The following is a 16965-nucleotide window of genomic DNA, read 5'->3' on the forward strand; positions in this document are numbered from 1 at the left end:
TAGCCGGCGGCAGCAGCTAAAAGCAGAAGCAGCATGCTGAAGCAGCATGCATTAACTACAAGCCCCACTACCCCAGTACTACTGCACTTTACGCGTCACACAAGTCCTGTGTACGGTGGTATTGTGTATTCTCACTAATCCTGTACCTGTAAAAATTCATGTTAATGTTTTACTTTTGTACTTGCATTCCAGGCGTTGGTCCCGAGACTAAACTTGAAAAAGAAAAATAGAAAGACTGAAAGACTGAAAGAAAGACTGAAAGACTGAAAGAAAGAAAGAAAGAAAGAAAGAAAGAAAGAAAGAAAGAAAGAAAGAAAGAAAGAAAGAAAGAAAGAAAGAAAGAAAGAAAGAAAGAAAGAAAGAAAGACTCACTGTGGTGACCCCTGATGAGACAAGCAGAAAGTTGCAAGAACAACTCAGCCTTTTTGTGTGTGTTTGTTTTACCACATTGGCATAAAATATGAATAATAATAAGCCTCACAAATGAGTGTGTTAGAAAAGGGGGCGGGTCTCCCAAATCTCGTTCTTTGATTGCTCGCCTCCTCCTTACGTCATTGACAACGTTTTTGTTCCACTCGGGTAGAGTGGTGCAACGTCCTGTAAGAGAGACGGAAGGGTACAGCAGGAGCGACGCACATAGCTTATCCATGTGAGCAGTAACGGTGGGCAGTAATATTAACTGTTCTTTTTTATTTTTTATTTTTTTCTACGCACGATATCCTAAAAGGGACCCCCCGGTGGGAACAGACATGGCGACATCCGGCCAGTGTGTTGTGGTAGGTCCCCCCCCCACCCCTCATCTCACAGTAAGCATGTCGGCGTGCTCATGGCCATATGGGTGCAGTCCCGCTGCTCACCGCGCAGCTCGTACGTGGTCGCAACTGTTTCATTAATCGGTACCAACCTGTCATCAACGTTGTGTTTGTAATACGCATCATCTTAACGTGTTTAGTGTTTATCCTGGTTTCAAGCGTTGCCTACGGCGACGATGACATGCACGCGCTCACCATGCTTTGTATACGTGACTCAGACTATGGATGACCAAAACTGTTGGGAAAAAAACCAATACGCTAAAATATTGACAAATTAAATTTTAGATATTCAACTTTGCTCTTCCATATCAGATGTCTTCATATTTTTCTTCTTATTGTATCGCTACTTCTTTGCCACGCTACCATATTGTGTGTGGTTTTTTTTTAATGATAAGTCAACAATGACGTTTTCATACTCCAACAGCCAATTGCAAGAGCCAAACAAGTGACAAGCAAGACCGTTACTTGTACAAATAATAAATTATTTGCGTGTCATAAATAAATCAAACATCATTTGTATTTCATGCTTTACCTGAGTTTTACATGCATGTTTCCAATGATTATAATTGTGGCCGGATGAAATTGACAAAATCAATAATGCATAAGAAATACGAAAAAAAATGGCCTATTAGAATCCGATATTGCACTTGAACAACAGAATCATTTAAAAAAAAAAAAAAAAATGAAACAGAGCTTGACACAAATGATGGGACCCTTAATGTTTTGTTGCACCAACCTGTGCGGCAATCACTGGATTCAAAAAGATTTATTAAATGTAACATTTTTGTTTCTGTCATCTGGTATTTTTAGTCTGATGGACTTCCGTTTTGTGTGACCACTGACGGAAACAAGCGCTACGTGCCTCATGTGTTTGATGGCAGGGGTGATAACTCCACTGGGGTGGCGTCGAGCAGAGCAGAGGAGGAGTTCCTCATTGTCTGACAGAAAAAAAAGTTTGAATATTGCTGGTCAAGCTAGTCACCAACCTGTGTTTGTGTTGGTTGCTAACTATATATTGGTTCCCATTCTCCAAGCCTTTTAATTCTTAGGTCATCCCGGTTTTACGGTTCAACTTGCTTTGAGATTAACTGGCTCTAGTTTTCAACAGTGACCATCAAGGCAATGTCAGTCCAGTAATTGAAATTGTAATTCTAAAAAAATGAACAGTTTTGCAGTTGAGTCATTTTTGATTTAGCTTATGACAAAGCTGCAGACAGGAAACTAAATAATACTGTATTAGGAATGAGTATCATACTTTTGTCCACTAAAAGATTTACTAACAGGTTTTACAGCTTTAAATGTCAAAAGGTATGTTGTTTTATGCAAAGGGAGGAGTAGAAAGAAAGTAAATCAACTTGTTAAAAAGAGTTCAAGGAAAATGGTAACACTCCTGTATTTTGAATTCAAGTGCACTATTGCCAAACATGGGATTTTTCCAGTGCTGACTTCAATGTTGTCCCAGACAAGAGTTCACCTCACATTATGTAAGTGGAAAAGAACACTCTCACAGATCATGAGGTCGTGAAGGACATCTGCCGTGTATGTCACCGTTATCTGGATTTGAGTGTGTAGCTCGACAGATGGCACGTTTTGGGTTTCATTTACACATGCTTTAATTGTACTTCTCAACCAACCACGTTTTCCGTTAGAATGCACATAAGGACGCTTCACTATTCAAATTCACAGCTTACTGACAAAAGTCACAAATGTTTAGTCTTCTTGTGGTTACTCGTAGTATTCCCGAGGCACCTAAAGTTCTGCACCAGCTTCTCAGCTTTCACATGACACCAGTTAAGTCGCCTGCGTTCATCAGGCAAACGGTTGCAAGTGGTTGCAATTGGGGTGGATTTTTTTTTTTTTTTTACATAATGTCTAAATTGTAAATCCCATTCGGGTTTTTACAGCCAACTACAATTTTGTTGCGTGGTGAAGTGTTCAATATTTTTATCTCCTTCACAGTGATTATGATTTGTTTGTTACCAGGATTACGTTGAACGATCCACGTGCATTATTTCCGTGGTAAAATGTAGGCATGTGATCGTCTATACAATATTGTGCTTTTTCAAATCATAATCATTTGGACTTGGTAAAAGTTTTACGATATTGAAGCGTTTCATGGCGAAGTAAGGATCCAATGAGCTTGTAATGTGATTTTGTACTGTCCTTTCATCAGATCAATCTAATGTTAAGGAACAACCTTTTCTCTTGCGCCCTTTCAGATCACCGACGAGGAGCAGGGGTACGATTTGGACCTGTTCTGCATACCGAAGCACTACGCAGGTGACCTACAGAGTGTCTACATCCCACATGGACTCATTTTGGACAGGTGGTCTATCACGTTTTTTTAAGAGCTTGCAAGAATATGATAGCTGATGTCAACCTCTGTTGCTAAGATTTGGGTTTGTCTAAATCAGTGGTTAATATGTTCATCTTTGTGGTTCAAAACTGAACACTCATTATTCAACGGGGAAGTCAACCTAAAAAAATTCTCTACGATATGTATGTGCCCCCCACAAGTCAATACACAGTGTTCTTATTAATGTTTTGTTAGTGGAATATGAGTTAAGCAGCAAAATGAATCTGTTTTTATCCATCTCACGGAGCGGCCATTTTGCCACCTGCTGTCAACTGAAAATGACATCACAGTTGCCAGGTCTCAGGTCACAACCAGTCACAGCTCAGCTTCAGAAAAATAATGAGCCATGTTATACGTAACGTTTTGGAACTTTTCTTTAGTGCCAGCCATGGCAAAATAGCAAAGCCCGTCAAGTCAGTAAGGCTCATTTATAAAATTGTCGTAGCTCGAAGAAGGAACACGTCCAATGTGGCCAAACACCTCGCAAGGAACATATTTGCTTGCTTGATATAGCTTGACCTGTTTTTGTTTTGTGGACCAGACTTTTGCTTAGGTTTAAAAATGACACAATGAGTGCTGACATATACAAAAAAAAATGATGATGCACGTGTCAAACTCAAGGCCCAGGGGCCCGATACAGCCCGCCATATCATTTTATGTGGCCGGCGAAGACAAATTGTGCATTAAATTCGTGTGTCATTACTAGAATTGCAAATTGTCTTCACTTTTAATAATATCAGTTTTTTTTTATTTTTATATTTGACCGGTTTTTACTCGTCTGATTTGAAAACGAGTTATTTGTCAGTTTGTTTTGTAGCTTTTACTGTATATAATATGAGGTGCTCACACATTTATTTGGGTTGACAGTCATAATGGCCCTCCGAAAGAAACTAAGACTACGCGAAAAAAACGACTTTGACACCCCTGTCCTGATGACTATAGCAAAAAAGTGAGTTGTCTGCCCTCTCTGCCCCTCTCTCCCATGTAATCCCAGGACAGAGCGACTGGCCAGGGAGATTATGAAGGAAATGGGAGGGGACCACATTATTGCCCTCTGTGTGCTGAAAGGAGGCTACAAGTTCTTTGCAGACCTGCTGGATTACATCAAGGCCCTGAACAGAAACAGCGACCGATCCATCCCTATGACCGTGGACTTCATTCGCCTCAAGAGCTACTGCGTAATCATTGTTATAAAATGTTTTGTTTGACACGAATTGTATTCGGTTACGGTTTTCATCTGCAATGGGCCGGCTTGATTCGTGTTCACGCAGAATGACCAGTCAACAGGAGACATCAAAGTCATTGGAGGAGATGACTTGTCTACTCTGACAGGCAAGGTGAGTAATACATCACATTCTCATATTATAAGCACCACTTATTGTCACGCACATCTGGAGTGATCCTCCCCATGTTAGTATGCAACAAACGGGAACAGCAAAAGAGTGAAGTCAGCACGTTCAGATAAAATCTCCATTCAACTCGGAACCGCTTATCCTCACTTGGGTTGCGGGAAGATAAAATGTTTCCAATCCAACTCAACTCAATTTCTTTTTCACAGAACGTGCTCATTGTGGAGGTATGTATCGGCAATCGACACTCTTGTCTGGTTTCTACTTGAGTACCATTTGATCTGAGCTTCTCTTGCGATGTCTCTTAGGATATTATCGACACCGGGAAGACCATGAAGACCTTATTGGAACTCCTTAAACAGTACAATCCCAAAATGGTTAAAGTGGCAAGGTAATGTAAATCCATTCTTTTTTTCCAAACCAATAAAATCAAGTCAATAACTTGATTGCAGGTTTTAATTCTATTTCTAGTCATTTAAATGAGGAAAAAAATACTTGTCTTGAAGGAATTCTGTTTGTCAACCTTGTGACTGCCTTTCGAATCAATTGTTGCGGTCTATAAGGAAAAAAACTTGTACAAACTCTTGTTGATATTCAATTAAAATCGTTTTTTTTCACTACTTTTAAATATTTATTGAAATCTCCATTTTTTTTATATCCTTATTATTAATTGAGGCAATTTGAATTTGGTTTCCATCTTTAGTTTGTTGGTGAAAAGGACACCAAGAAGTGTTGGGTACCGACCAGACTGTGAGTTGAAACTTTTTTGTTCTATTAACAACAAGCATGTGTTTTCTGTGAATTGATCGATCGGATATGTTTGGTGTCTGCGTTTCAGTTGTCGGCTTTGAAGTTCCCGACAAATTTGTTGTGGGATATGCGCTAGACTACAACGAGTACTTTCGAGATCTTAATGTAAGTATGTGTTTTCTCGCCACTGTCTAATGATAATTTATCTCTTAACTACTACATTTTTTAACTTTTGGCTTCTTTTGTGTTTCAGCATATCTGCGTCATTAGCGAAACAGGGAAGGAGAAGTATAAAGCGTGAAGAGCACCTTTATTTTTTTATGGCAGATTATTTTTTTTTTTTTGAAGACCCGTTTTACCTATGAGACCATCATATTAAAAAAAAATGCTGCCTGCTCAGATTATCCAGGGGGTGGACCAGTATAGTGACGCTTTCCCGTTTTTGTTCCCCCCACTCCAATACTTAGAAGTTTCAGCCTCTCTTATTTTGCTCAGATAAAAGCATGTCTGGGCAATACTAGCACGCATTGACGTGGCTTTCTGCTTTTGACTTGGTTGATAGATTATGATGATTAGTTATCGCAATAATGGGCCAAAGAAATACTGTGAGATCTACATTTTAGGAGAAATCACATGCTATCAAGTCAAGTCACATTTATTTCTATAGCCCTATCAACACACTTTGAGCCTGCGTTTTTAGTTCTCGCCAAAGAATAAGGGATTCCACTTTCATCAATAGACTCTTCAGCACCTATCCACAACGTGAATAATTCTAAAGTAGCATCTTACGGGACCCAATATCTACTGGTGTGCATGATAATGCTGCTAAAGTTTCATAGAACAACACTGAGGCATTTATTTCTCTCTCATCAAGATTAATGTAAATGTCAATCCTTCTAATAACATAATTGCCTGTCATTTATTAACATTTTCCAAAAACAGGGAAGAGAATGCAACTAATGTATTGAATTTGTGACAGTAGATGAAAAAGCCCACCTCACCATACTCGTGGTTCCGCACATGGATTTGTATATTGATGGGTTTCCTTTTTCTATTTAAAAAAAAAATGAAATGTTAACATTTTTTTTGGGGGGGGGTTCCTCCATTTTCCCCAAATTTGGGTTGAAATCGGATACTGAATGTTTATCACCTTTTTGCAAGAATTTGGAAGAGGTTAATATTTATTTTTTGTTCTGTCCCCAAATGTGAGCGTTACTCATATCCTTATTTTTGCTGAGTTCCTTTTGACCGCAAATATTGGGGGGGTCAACTGTATATTATTAAAAACAGTCCGTATATACTCCTAATACAATTTGCTTAAGAATTGTGGCCATGTGCTTTTGCCACATCATTGAGTAGTGTTTCAGCATTTAGCTTGTATGGTATTCAAAGCAATGCTGCCAACTGGTGTACGATACAGTACCATTGCTTCTTTAAATATTTTACAAAAAATGACTTGTTAGTCTGCTTTGACATAGATGCATACAGTTGACCCTTGCATACTCGCTGTTCGGCACCCGCTGATTTGCATCTTCACAGATTTTCTTTTTTCTTCTGTGTCCATATAGTATGTAAGTCTTTATTTGCCGGTAAATCACAAGGACTAAAAAAAATAATCAATTGTAGTGTTGGATTGTATAAGTAGGCAGACCTGGCTAATGTGTTCTCAATGTGTTTTCAACTGGCCACAACCAGTGGTGCCATCCTTATGAATTATCTTGTGCTGTGCTGCTCAATAAATACACATGCACACCATGATGTGTATTTTGATATGTTTGACTTTGCTCAAACAGTATGTGAGAATGGAATCAATTATCTTGCTCTCAGATAGCACACTGATGTCTTGTATATTTGTATGATGCTATCAGGGAATATGCATGTTGGTTTTGGGTCATGTGTTCCAACATTAGCCAATATTTTCAGGTAAGGCCTTATAACGTGTGGTATTATGCACTCACCTTGGTCACATATACTAGTTCTGTCATGGAATTTGACTACATGAGAAGTTTGGAATTGGTAATTGCAATGGTATTTGGCTTTCGGATTAAATTTCAGGAAGAAACTAAATTGCACCCAACCTGTATAGGTAGACTTAATTTGACCTCTAAACTTTTGAATGCACATCTAACTGTTCCAATTTTTAGTACTTTTTGCACAACTTGCTATTTATTAGTTATTAACATGAAACGGCAGGTGTTTGATCCATTTCAGAGACTATCACATTTCTGGTTCGACTAAAATTGTTTTTGATAATTGGTAAACTGTCCTCTTCATTGTTCACATTTTGACATCATAAGACAATACGGAGGACTGTGCCATTGCAGGGCGTTAAACGAGATTTGCTCGGAATGACCACTGAGTAGATGTCCCGAAAAATTTGCTCATTGTGAGTCAGACCACAACAAAATGGGGAAAAGTGTTGGACATCCCATTCATAAGTTCCAAAGGTTATAGAGAATTTTTGGGTCATCCTAAAATCCCATCCAAAAGCCAGATATCCCTATCGAGAATAACGTTTAAGGCCAAGAAGCTGTCAGTCCAATCATCACTTTGTGAGAATAAGCTAGGGGAATAATTGCTTTCCCAAAAAAATACAAAGGTTTTTACAGATAGCAAAGATTTTGATTCGGAGATATTATGTATATCATGTACTGCTTGACTTCAAAGTGGAAAGCAATGAAAGTTTCAGTCTCCATTTGTTATCAATATCTGTTACACTAGGAGATATAAGACTACCAAGAGATGCCACCCAGGAAGTAAATGCATTATACAGATGATAAAAAAAAAAAAAAAGATTTTGAGGCATAACATCAGATCTTCATGAAAGTGCCATACATGGCATGCTAGGATTGTCTCGTCTCTCACAGTGGCGACCAAGGGATTTTCTAAAATAAACTTTTGAAGTTAAAATTAGGGTTGTAATTACAGTCATCGTGTGCATATTTGAAATTACTTTTATTTTGAAAAGTAACAGCAGTTCTTCAGAATGACTGGGTTGCGTTTGTAAATTCTGGAAGTGGTTGTGCGGAAATGGGGAATTTTTTATTAAACTGCAGTCACGCAAATACGTTTCATTTTGAAACATAACATTCAAATGATTAATTTCCAGAATGATTTCAAATCAACACCATCAATATCTATTTTTATTTTGCGAGTCTTTACTTTGATTTCAGCCTTTGCGGCTCATTGATGGCGCGTTACCGTAATGCAGAAAAGCAACATAAAGTGGAGACTGGCCTATTCTCAAAGGGGTGTGAAGTTTGCTTATTATGCGAACAAGAAGCTGCTTTAATTCGAATCCAATATTTCTTTGGCGGGGAGCTGCACAAGTGGAATAACTTAACTTTATGCTGTTTATTTATTCCATTGCTCAGCGTGTTTCACTCGTCATCAACACAGAGTGTTTCAGCTAATGATGAGTGACCCGGCTGTCTGGACATGGCATTACGGCTATTGGCGCTAATGCTAACGCGGCTAGCTAGCTCGCCCATTTGGCTAAACTGCTGAGCTACTTGCGGCCGTTGAATCGGCTAATGTTAGCAAGCAACAAGCGAAGCCCAACATCGTTAACGGCATCTCTATTTTAAGAGAAGGATAACCGCGCGTTATCAAAACCGATTCACGTCAAACTGCAGTTGACTTGAACGTTCATTGTCTACTTGGTCTCCAGTTTGGTAATATTAGCCGCTCCGAGCTACTTCATTTAACGCGCTAGCTTTCAGTGGAACAGTTGTAGTCAGTAGTCACGTTCCTGCAACTATCAGTTCCAGTTCGTGGTCATTGTGCTGCGTTTAGCCATTGCATGCTAATCGTCTATCTGGAAAGTTGGTGAGCACGCGGAACGTTACAAATAGCGTTAACTCGGACCATCCGTGGATGTCCTGATAATTGCATTGTGAGGACATATAGTGACAACGTTATTTGATTTGAAGGCGTTAAGTTTTCTGCACGGTAGAGTTGTTCAGAAGACGGGCCTCGTTGATTTCGGTCGGTTCCCTCTGACTCTGGAGTCTTTTTAAAAAGAAAAAAAAAAAAAAATTCGCGCCGTGCGAAGTTGACGCGTTCCTGGAGCAAACATGTAACGGCTCAGACTTGGCCTTTTGGATCGCAAAAAGAATCGCCGTATTAACAAGGCACGATGCACAATTCTGGAGTCCTATCACAAGAAAAGATGGAGCTCGACCTGGACAGCCCATCTTCCTTAGGTCAGATCGAGGGGCAACTGAGAAGATCCAACAGTGCACCCATGATTAATGGCCTAAGGTTCCTTTGTTATTTGTTGAACATATTTTTTCATACCATATTTGTCAATGTCTGTGCTAAGACAAGTTTGTCATTGCAGTGATAACTCCCAAGTGTTCCAGAGAGAGGTCTTGCGATGCCGCAGAAATAGCACAACAGTTGTCAACAGGCCCAATATGGTACAAAATATTGTTTCAACTGAATATTATTTTGGAGTACTTCTTTGTAAATGCTCTCCCCTCACCTTTCATCGTAGGTGCCGTCGTCGCCCATCCGTGTTCCCAGCACCAGACTTCATCAGATCAAACAAGTAAGAAAAAGAACCTTTGCAACCAGTCGTTTAGTAACATATGCATGGCAGACCACCATCTTCCCTCTCAAGCCATAGGGATTAATGGTGCTTTATAAAACATGCTATAGTAATATTTTGGGGTTAACAAGACCGTCGATTCTTAAATGATCGATCGGTAGTACCAGATTCCAACAGACGTTGACGTAAAGTCGGTAATTGTGTCTTGGTGGTCATGTCAATAAGAATTAACATTTTAACGTGCCGTCGCAGGAAGAAGGCGTCGATCTGATGAACAGAGAAACTGCACACGAGCGGTAAGATAATTTATAGAAGCATCGGGAGGATTTTCTGTTCTGGGGACCTCTTGCGGTCGTTTCCCCATGAAAACCCTCTAGAATCAGGTGAATAGTGCCTTTACCTATACCATAGGGTTCCCTAAGCGCTTTACCAAGCCACAAATGTACTTTTTTAAAAACGTAGTAATAACGCTTACAAATTTTACTTGAAATTCCAGGGTCCCTCGCTTCTACTGTTGTCGTACAATAGAACCCAGGGATTTATTTTGCCGTGACCAGCAATTCTCCTGTCATCCTTCATGAAAGAAGACCGATCATTGTGTTCAATCTAAATAAAACACTTTAGAAAATAGGGATCCACATGTTTTCTTATTCCCCCAAGTTACAAAACAGTAACTGAATGATAATTATTTTAAATTGTTAGTGCCGAAACATGAAGTAATCTCCCGTTTTTTGAAAGGCTGCAATTTAAACCTTTTTCCCCCCGATTCATTTATTGATTACTCAAGTCCTCATTAGTTGCAGCCCAAGAGGAGATTGTATTCAACTTTGAAGGTCTGATAATTAGCTTTGATGCAATATCACTTTTGAAACTTCTTTTCCACACAGTTGAGTCCAGTATTCAGTAGAAAGATTCCCAACCTTTTCATAACCCTTTCGTTTGGACACCGGTTACAGTAGCACGTATAATATGCTAGTGGAGGGTGACGTGCCCCTGTTCATTACTTGACATGCTTGACCGACACTAAAGAGTTAAAATTGATTGACAGAATAGATTTAGAATAGTTAACACAGAGTTCATTTTACCCTTCGGAACCAAACTGTGTCAAACAGAAGTCACCTGTCATTTTTTTTTTTTCATAAAATTAAGCTCTTGTTTTCATATTTTGTCCACACAGGGAAGTTCAAGCTGCTATGCAAATAAGTCAGTCCTGGGAAGAGAGTCTTAGCCTGGTAAGGAAGCTTCAGTGGCACATCAATGTCATTTCTTGGCTGTACTTCCTCATGGCATGTTTGGGCCTCTGGCCATCGCTGCTCTTTTTGTGGAGTTAGCGTCAACTAACATGCTAGATTAAAAAAAAAAAATACAATTACTGTATTTGGGAGTTAACAGGGCCATCAGTCTTTCAAGGTCTGGCTGAATTGGTAGTATAATGCTCCCACATTATTTGGATAACCTCTGTCAGTTTGTGTGATGACCGATGGTCGTTTTCAGTTTTTTTGTTTTTGTTGTTGTAGAGCGACAATGATTTGGAAAAGTCGGCGTCGTCATCTCCTAAGCGCATTGACTTTGTGCCCGTGTCGCCGGCACCGTCACCAACCAGAGGCATAGGGAAAAAGGTACGTTTGACCTTTTAGTGTGTTGAAATGCACATTAACCGATTGTTCTGCCGCTAAGTAGAGGAATATTGTCCCCTAAACTACTAATGAATTTTTAAATGTGCGCTTCCATTTTTTACAATTTATTTAATGATAGATGTGTTTAGTCTAGCTTTTTTAGACCACACTTTCACAGTATAGTTAGCATTTTCAGTGGATATTTAAAAAAAGAATATCGTTGTTGACCTTTAAAATCCAGCCTGTGCAGGAGTCTGAGATAGATTTTTGAGATTGATTTTATTTGTCTCATGTGTTGTTCCTTGCTGGGAGCAGCAGTGCTTTTCTCCTTCCCTTCAAATCCTTGTGAGCAGCAATGGCCTCACTCCCAGTCCGATACCAAGTCCAACAAGGCGTTTTGGGTGAGTTCATAGGGATGCCGCCACATTTTCCAACAACATTTGTGTGCTGTTGACCTTCTGTAGTCTGTTTGCTGGCTTCAATTTGATAATGAAGTGATTTATTTTCAATTATTTATTCTTATGGTAATTGAAAAAGACCCAAGTATCCAGATTGATTTTGTAAAGTTCATGTTTTGACCTACAGCCGACGTAGCCAGAGCCCTATCAACTGCATCAGAGCCAGCATACTTGGGCCGATAAAACGCAAAGGTAAGAATTAGAGTATTATCAACAATTTTCTTTCAAGCTTTCCGTAGCCATACCATGCCTTGAAAAAGAATTCGTATCACATAGAATTTATTTTTTTTATCCTCCAATAACAAACGTGTTTTGCGATTTGGTGCCATAGACCAACACAAAGTAGAACATAATTGTTAACTGAACTGGAAATGACATACAGATTTCAAAGGTAGAAATATAAAATGGATAAATGTGATGTGTCTCTGAGAGCCATAAATACACACCACTGTAATTTGATCTAAGTAAACATATATCTGGTCTTTGAAGGAAGGCCTCACCAGTTATTCAGACAACACAGTATTATGAAGACCAAGGAACTCACCAGACAGGATTGGAGATCAATTTGTCAATTTCGTTGTTGTCTTCTACCGCGCAGGAGAGATGGAGACAGAGAGTCAGCCGAAAAGGCTCTTTCAAGGCACCACCACTATGTTGTCAGCTGAAGTCTCCAATTTGACAGATCTCGGCTCCTGGTAAGACATCATCAACCGTGACCGATAAATGAAGTGGTTCAAATTTCACTCGAATGTAACTGATGTATATGCTCATATCTTTGGTAAAGCTCTGAACAATGGTGTTGAGAAATTCATCCAAAAGTTGTGCAAGAGTCCCTACAGCTGTTCTGATCCAACACAAGTGCAATAAAATATAAAGTAATGAGCATCTGAACACGTTTTCCATGTGAAATCTTAATTTCTGACAAATCCGATGCGGGTGCCACATTTCAGCTGTAATTGCTGCTCTAACAGGCGTGCTCTCAAATTTACAAATCTTAAATCATAGAAATGATAAATGCCCCACTCCAGATTGGTCCATTTTACGACAACCGAGCAGAAATTAACATTGGGGTTGGAAAAAAGAGGTGTTGTTCTGTGCAACCTGAAGGCAAAAGATACTAAACATTGACGAGTGAAAACTATTGATTAGAGCTGGAGCAAAAGTAAGAGTAGCAAAAAGCGCAAGTTGAAAATGAATGCGCAAGTAATAAAAATGTATTTGTAGATATACAAGCCCAGCAAATGGTATAACATAAGATTTTCCTTTATTTCTCCCTCCCAGGGAAATTCCAGAAATGCAAATGCCATAGTGTAGCTTGTTTCACACCTTACTCACTCTTTTATCTTTAAATCACAAACAAGCAGTATGGTGTCTGAAAGGGACAAAAAGACCTCAATACTTTACAGGCTCTCTGGTTAGGGGGCCACACAACTTGACTCGGTGCTGGCAGCTTACGGTCCCCGACAGAATCCATACTGTGTAAAATTGCATCATTGCATTTGACTAGGAATGTCCTGGTAGCTTTTTACCTACATGAACTACAGTGAACCCCACACTGATGTGGTTTGTTGTTCACGCCCATCCTATATAGCATATTTTCATGTTGTTGTTTTTTTCGTGTACAGACAAGTCTGAATTTCGACTTGCGCACCTTCACTGTACAGTTGTAACATGTTGTACCGCAACATGCCAGGGCTGCACAAATGGATATCGAAAGAGACACAGACAGTAGCAGAGAAGGAAAGAAAAGAGTGCAAGCAGGGTGGAGTGGTTGGAGAAAGGTGGCAGGAGTGATTTGTGACCCAAGAAAGAGTGAAATGGAAAGTCGACATAAAGGGTGTAATCAGACCAGAAAAGTCCTTTCGTTTGGTGCGGTTCCTATTCAAACTGTACATTTTGTAATTGAAGTACATATGTGCTCCCATTGGACAGCAATGACCAGGGCGGGGCACAGCGGAAAGACCCGGAAATGAAGGAAAACATGCGAGTCTAACGCTGCTCTCCGTATTTCCGCTGTTGTTTCGGATCTACACTGTTTCTATTCACACCCGAAGCGAACCGAGACCACTTTAAGAAGTGGGTCTCGCTCCGTTCCTTGAATCCGCACCAGGATTGGTTTGCGTGTCTTCACACCTGCACAAAAAGGTCCGAACCAGCGGTACAATCGAAACCCTGATCCGTTTCAAGTGGACCAAACAGTCAGGTCTAAATACACCCTTAGAAAAAGATAGGAGGCAAAGCTGGAGGTGGCAGAGATGAAAAAGTTGTGATTCTCTGTCACCGCTCAGGTGGGACAGTTTGGATACAGTCAGAGATTTAGAAGGCTTGGACACATGGAGGAGGAATCCGGGTTACATCAGATGGAGACCAAGTTTATGGATGTGGTGAGGGAGGACATGCAGGATGTTGGTGTGCCAGATGAAGATACAGGGGACTGAGTGAGATGGAAACAATTGCTCTACTGTTGCGACCCCTAACGGGAGCAGCCGAAAGAAGAAGGAAGAGAAAGAGGCTGCGTTTACCTCTGGTACCTCTACTTAATTGATCCCGTGATCGGGTTTGTCAGTCGAAATGTTTTGTAAGTACAAGCAACGTTTCCCATGGTCATCAATGTAAAAGCAAAATCATGCATACTCTGTGAAGAACACACAGAAAACTAAAGCAACCGTTTAATTTTTTTCCTTTTTATCAAAACTTCATAACGAAAAAAAAAAAATCTCACTTTATTCTTGACCCCCTAACTTTGCTTGGACTGTTCTAATTTTCTGCACTTGGTAAAAAATACACCCAAAAAGACAGAAAAAGTCATTTTTTTTTTTTTTTATTTTTTTTTATAAACAATTTGCCCCACAGCAACGGCTTCCATCTTTCACTCAATGCGTGCGCGCTCCTGCATATCTACTTTGGTTTAACAACGGCTATCAAGATGTCAATCGAAAACAAAGGAGAAGATGATCAAACTCTGAAAAGAGACAAAATGATCACACGCTGTTGCAAAAGATTTTGGTTGTTGCAAGGATGACTCGCTTAGGTTTGGCCATGCATGATGTCATTTTGAGGTTGGACACTTTGCATTGTTTGCCAAGGTAAGCCACACTTAGAATACAAAATGCCTTCTAGCAGCCAACAAGAAACACTACATGTTGGAAATTTCAACACAGTGGTGTTTAAATTTCCAAATAATATATGTATATACTGTTTCTACTTTGTGTCATTTTGTTTTTCGTTGGAAATGCGATTCACAACCACCCAGGGATCACTGTATTTGTTTTTTTTTATACATTCACCAGGTTACCCCTTTTCTAACCTGAATATTGCATCATGTATATGACAATCGGGTTAATAAGAGCTATTGGTTTCCATTTCCTATCCAATGTTGCTTTTTTTTTTTTGATGATGTCAACATTTTGTAATGCCCCCACTTACAGTTCTCTTCAGAATTATTTTTTTTTTCGCCCGAGATGGCCCGAAAGATGGTGTCGTGCATGTGGTGCTGTGTTGAGATTGTTGTAGCACACCACACAGAGATGCAGACAATGTCATTTTCTTTAAAAATCTTTTTGGGTGGGGTCTCACCTAATTCTGTGTTTATATAGCCACTCGCCAGATGGTTTGTTGGACGGCAGCCTCAGCAGCGTCTGCTCCTCCACTGACTCCCCAAGCAAAATGGAGGGAGTGTCACCGTCGTCGTCCAGCAACTCTCCCTTTGCTTCCCTCCAGGATTTGTCTCCCAAGTGAGAGCACGATGTCAATGAGGAACATCCCAAAACCATTCTTCTCTGGCCAAGAAACTATTCCCCCCCCCCCCCCCCCCCCCAAAGAACCTTCACCTCAGCAATCCCTAGAGGATTGTGTGCTTTTTAGTGTCCGGATACGTCAGAAGAAGAGTTGAAAGCCATGTTGTTGTCGTTTGTGTGAAAGGTTTGAGGATGCTGAGCACAAGCTGCTAGTTTTTGGGATGGATGGTGCTCAGCTTCACTGGCATTAGTTATATAATTACAGTAGCTAGCGTTCATGTGTTCTCCCTTAGCGATAAGACACCAAGCACTGGACAAAAACAAAAAAAATTGGATTTGTGTATTTCCCCCCGTTGTGCTGGACCTCATATCGTCCAACAGGCCTTTGTACGTAAAAGACTTCCGATCAGATTTGTCAAAAAAAGAAAATTTAACTTATTGTCTTTCTGTATTGTTTGCTATTCTGTACATATAATAATCTTATGAATAGCTTGTATAGTTTAAAGTTTATATGATGAGTTTAATTGTGACGCCATGCATCTGCGAAAGAAATAGAAGGTAACTGTTACTGTTATACTGTAAACAACTGTTCCCTTGGTTCAAAGGTGTAAACTGTGGTGTTTTTTTTTTCCTTTTCTGCCAAGTGGCTTGATGCCTGTCACATGGCACGTTACCAGGAGGAGCAATGAATAACCTGGTCTTTGTAGTGTTAAACACTAAAAGCCTCTCGAGTTGTACAAATTTGCTTCAGAAAAAAAAAAAAGTTATTTATAGTAAAGAAAAAACTATATAAATATTCAATAGGATGGTGATAATCTTCTATCCCAAGTAAAAGTGAACATTTGTGTTATTTTCTTTGTGAGTGCTATCCAATGCAGTTAACATCCAAATGGCACCAGTGCTTTGTTTTATGAGGCTGCTGTTCCTGCTGTGGTTCATGTTGCACAGGGTATCTTGTTTTCTTCTCACCCTGTGTTGAAGTCTTAAGTGAGGGTGAAGTTTGACTGGACCTCCCATCATTGGAAAAAAACAAAAAAAAAAACAATCGAACAGTATGTTAAGGCTGTACTGTGACTTTTGCACCTAGATTTGTGATTTAACAGTTGCCCCCGCCTTTATTTACAAACAAGGATATGATTGTAATCATTCGAAAGGAGTTGTGCCCTTTTTGTTTGCAGTTACACAATTGAATGTCATTTTACTTTATCCAAAATTACAACACAAAAAGATGTTTGCCTGTTTTGTCAACGCATGAGGTTTTCTTGGACACACATTTAAGTGATGTCAAACTGACCTTAGCTTTTTTGTTTGCGTTCGCATCAGAGACTAAATAAA

The 16965-nt window shown here is 39.7% G+C and overlaps 2 protein-coding genes across 4 annotated transcripts; both read left to right on the plus strand.

The window, feature by feature from the left end:
* The first annotated feature begins 524 nt into the window (after nt 1-524).
* On the plus strand, nt 525-7022 carry hprt1 (hypoxanthine phosphoribosyltransferase 1). Of its 2 annotated transcripts, XM_085932888.1 has the most exons (9): nt 549-776; nt 3032-3138; nt 4163-4346; nt 4440-4505; nt 4727-4744; nt 4826-4908; nt 5221-5267; nt 5356-5432; nt 5521-7022. In XM_085932888.1, the coding sequence occupies exons 1-9, from the start codon at nt 750-752 to the stop codon at nt 5566-5568; spliced, it is 657 nt and encodes a 218-aa protein (XP_085789014.1). In that variant the 5' UTR covers nt 549-749; the 3' UTR covers nt 5569-7022. The 2 variants fall into 2 exon arrangements, 1 of the variants encoding a protein (XP_085789014.1); XR_015068406.1 differs by lacking the exon at nt 5521-7022 and having other exon boundaries at nt 525-776; nt 4584-4744.
* Nucleotides 7023-8281: 1259 nt separating this feature from the next.
* pabir2 (PABIR family member 2) lies at nt 8282-15697 on the plus strand. 2 transcript variants are annotated; one of them, XM_085932866.1, is made up of 10 exons: nt 8282-9530; nt 9610-9688; nt 9766-9819; nt 10072-10115; nt 10997-11051; nt 11337-11438; nt 11751-11836; nt 12021-12085; nt 12492-12588; nt 15490-15697. In XM_085932866.1, exons 1-10 carry the CDS (start codon nt 9406-9408, stop codon nt 15629-15631), a joined length of 849 nt encoding a protein of 282 aa, XP_085788992.1. In that variant the 5' UTR covers nt 8282-9405; the 3' UTR covers nt 15632-15697. The 2 variants fall into 2 exon arrangements, with proteins under 2 accessions (XP_085788992.1, XP_085789000.1); XM_085932874.1 differs by lacking the exon at nt 15490-15697 and adding an exon at nt 12678-15483 and having other exon boundaries at nt 8284-9530.
* Nucleotides 15698-16965: the final 1268 nt, after the last annotated feature.

This window comes from Syngnathus leptorhynchus, chromosome 2 (genome assembly GCF_054491065.1).
Source record: "Syngnathus leptorhynchus isolate UIUO chromosome 2, UIUO_Slep, whole genome shotgun sequence".
NCBI classification, from domain to species: domain Eukaryota; kingdom Metazoa; phylum Chordata; class Actinopteri; order Syngnathiformes; family Syngnathidae; genus Syngnathus; species Syngnathus leptorhynchus.

Bases quoted from the DNA above. Each gene is read 5' to 3' on its own strand.
- hprt1 (XM_085932888.1), top strand. From the start codon at position 750: ATGGCGACATCCGGCCAGTGTGTTGTG. The intron at 777-3,031 runs GTAGGTCCCCCC...GCGCCCTTTCAG, and splicing joins CATCCGGCCAGTGTGTTGTG to ATCACCGACGAGGAGCAGGG. The intron at 5,433-5,520 runs GTAAGTATGTGT...TTTGTGTTTCAG, and splicing joins AGTACTTTCGAGATCTTAAT to CATATCTGCGTCATTAGCGA.
- pabir2 (XM_085932866.1), top strand. From the start codon at position 9,406: ATGCACAATTCTGGAGTCCTATCACAAGAAAAGATGGAGCTCGACCTG. The intron at 9,531-9,609 runs GTTCCTTTGTTA...TTGTCATTGCAG, and splicing joins CCCATGATTAATGGCCTAAG to TGATAACTCCCAAGTGTTCC. The intron at 9,820-10,071 runs GTAAGAAAAAGA...GTGCCGTCGCAG, and splicing joins GACTTCATCAGATCAAACAA to GAAGAAGGCGTCGATCTGAT.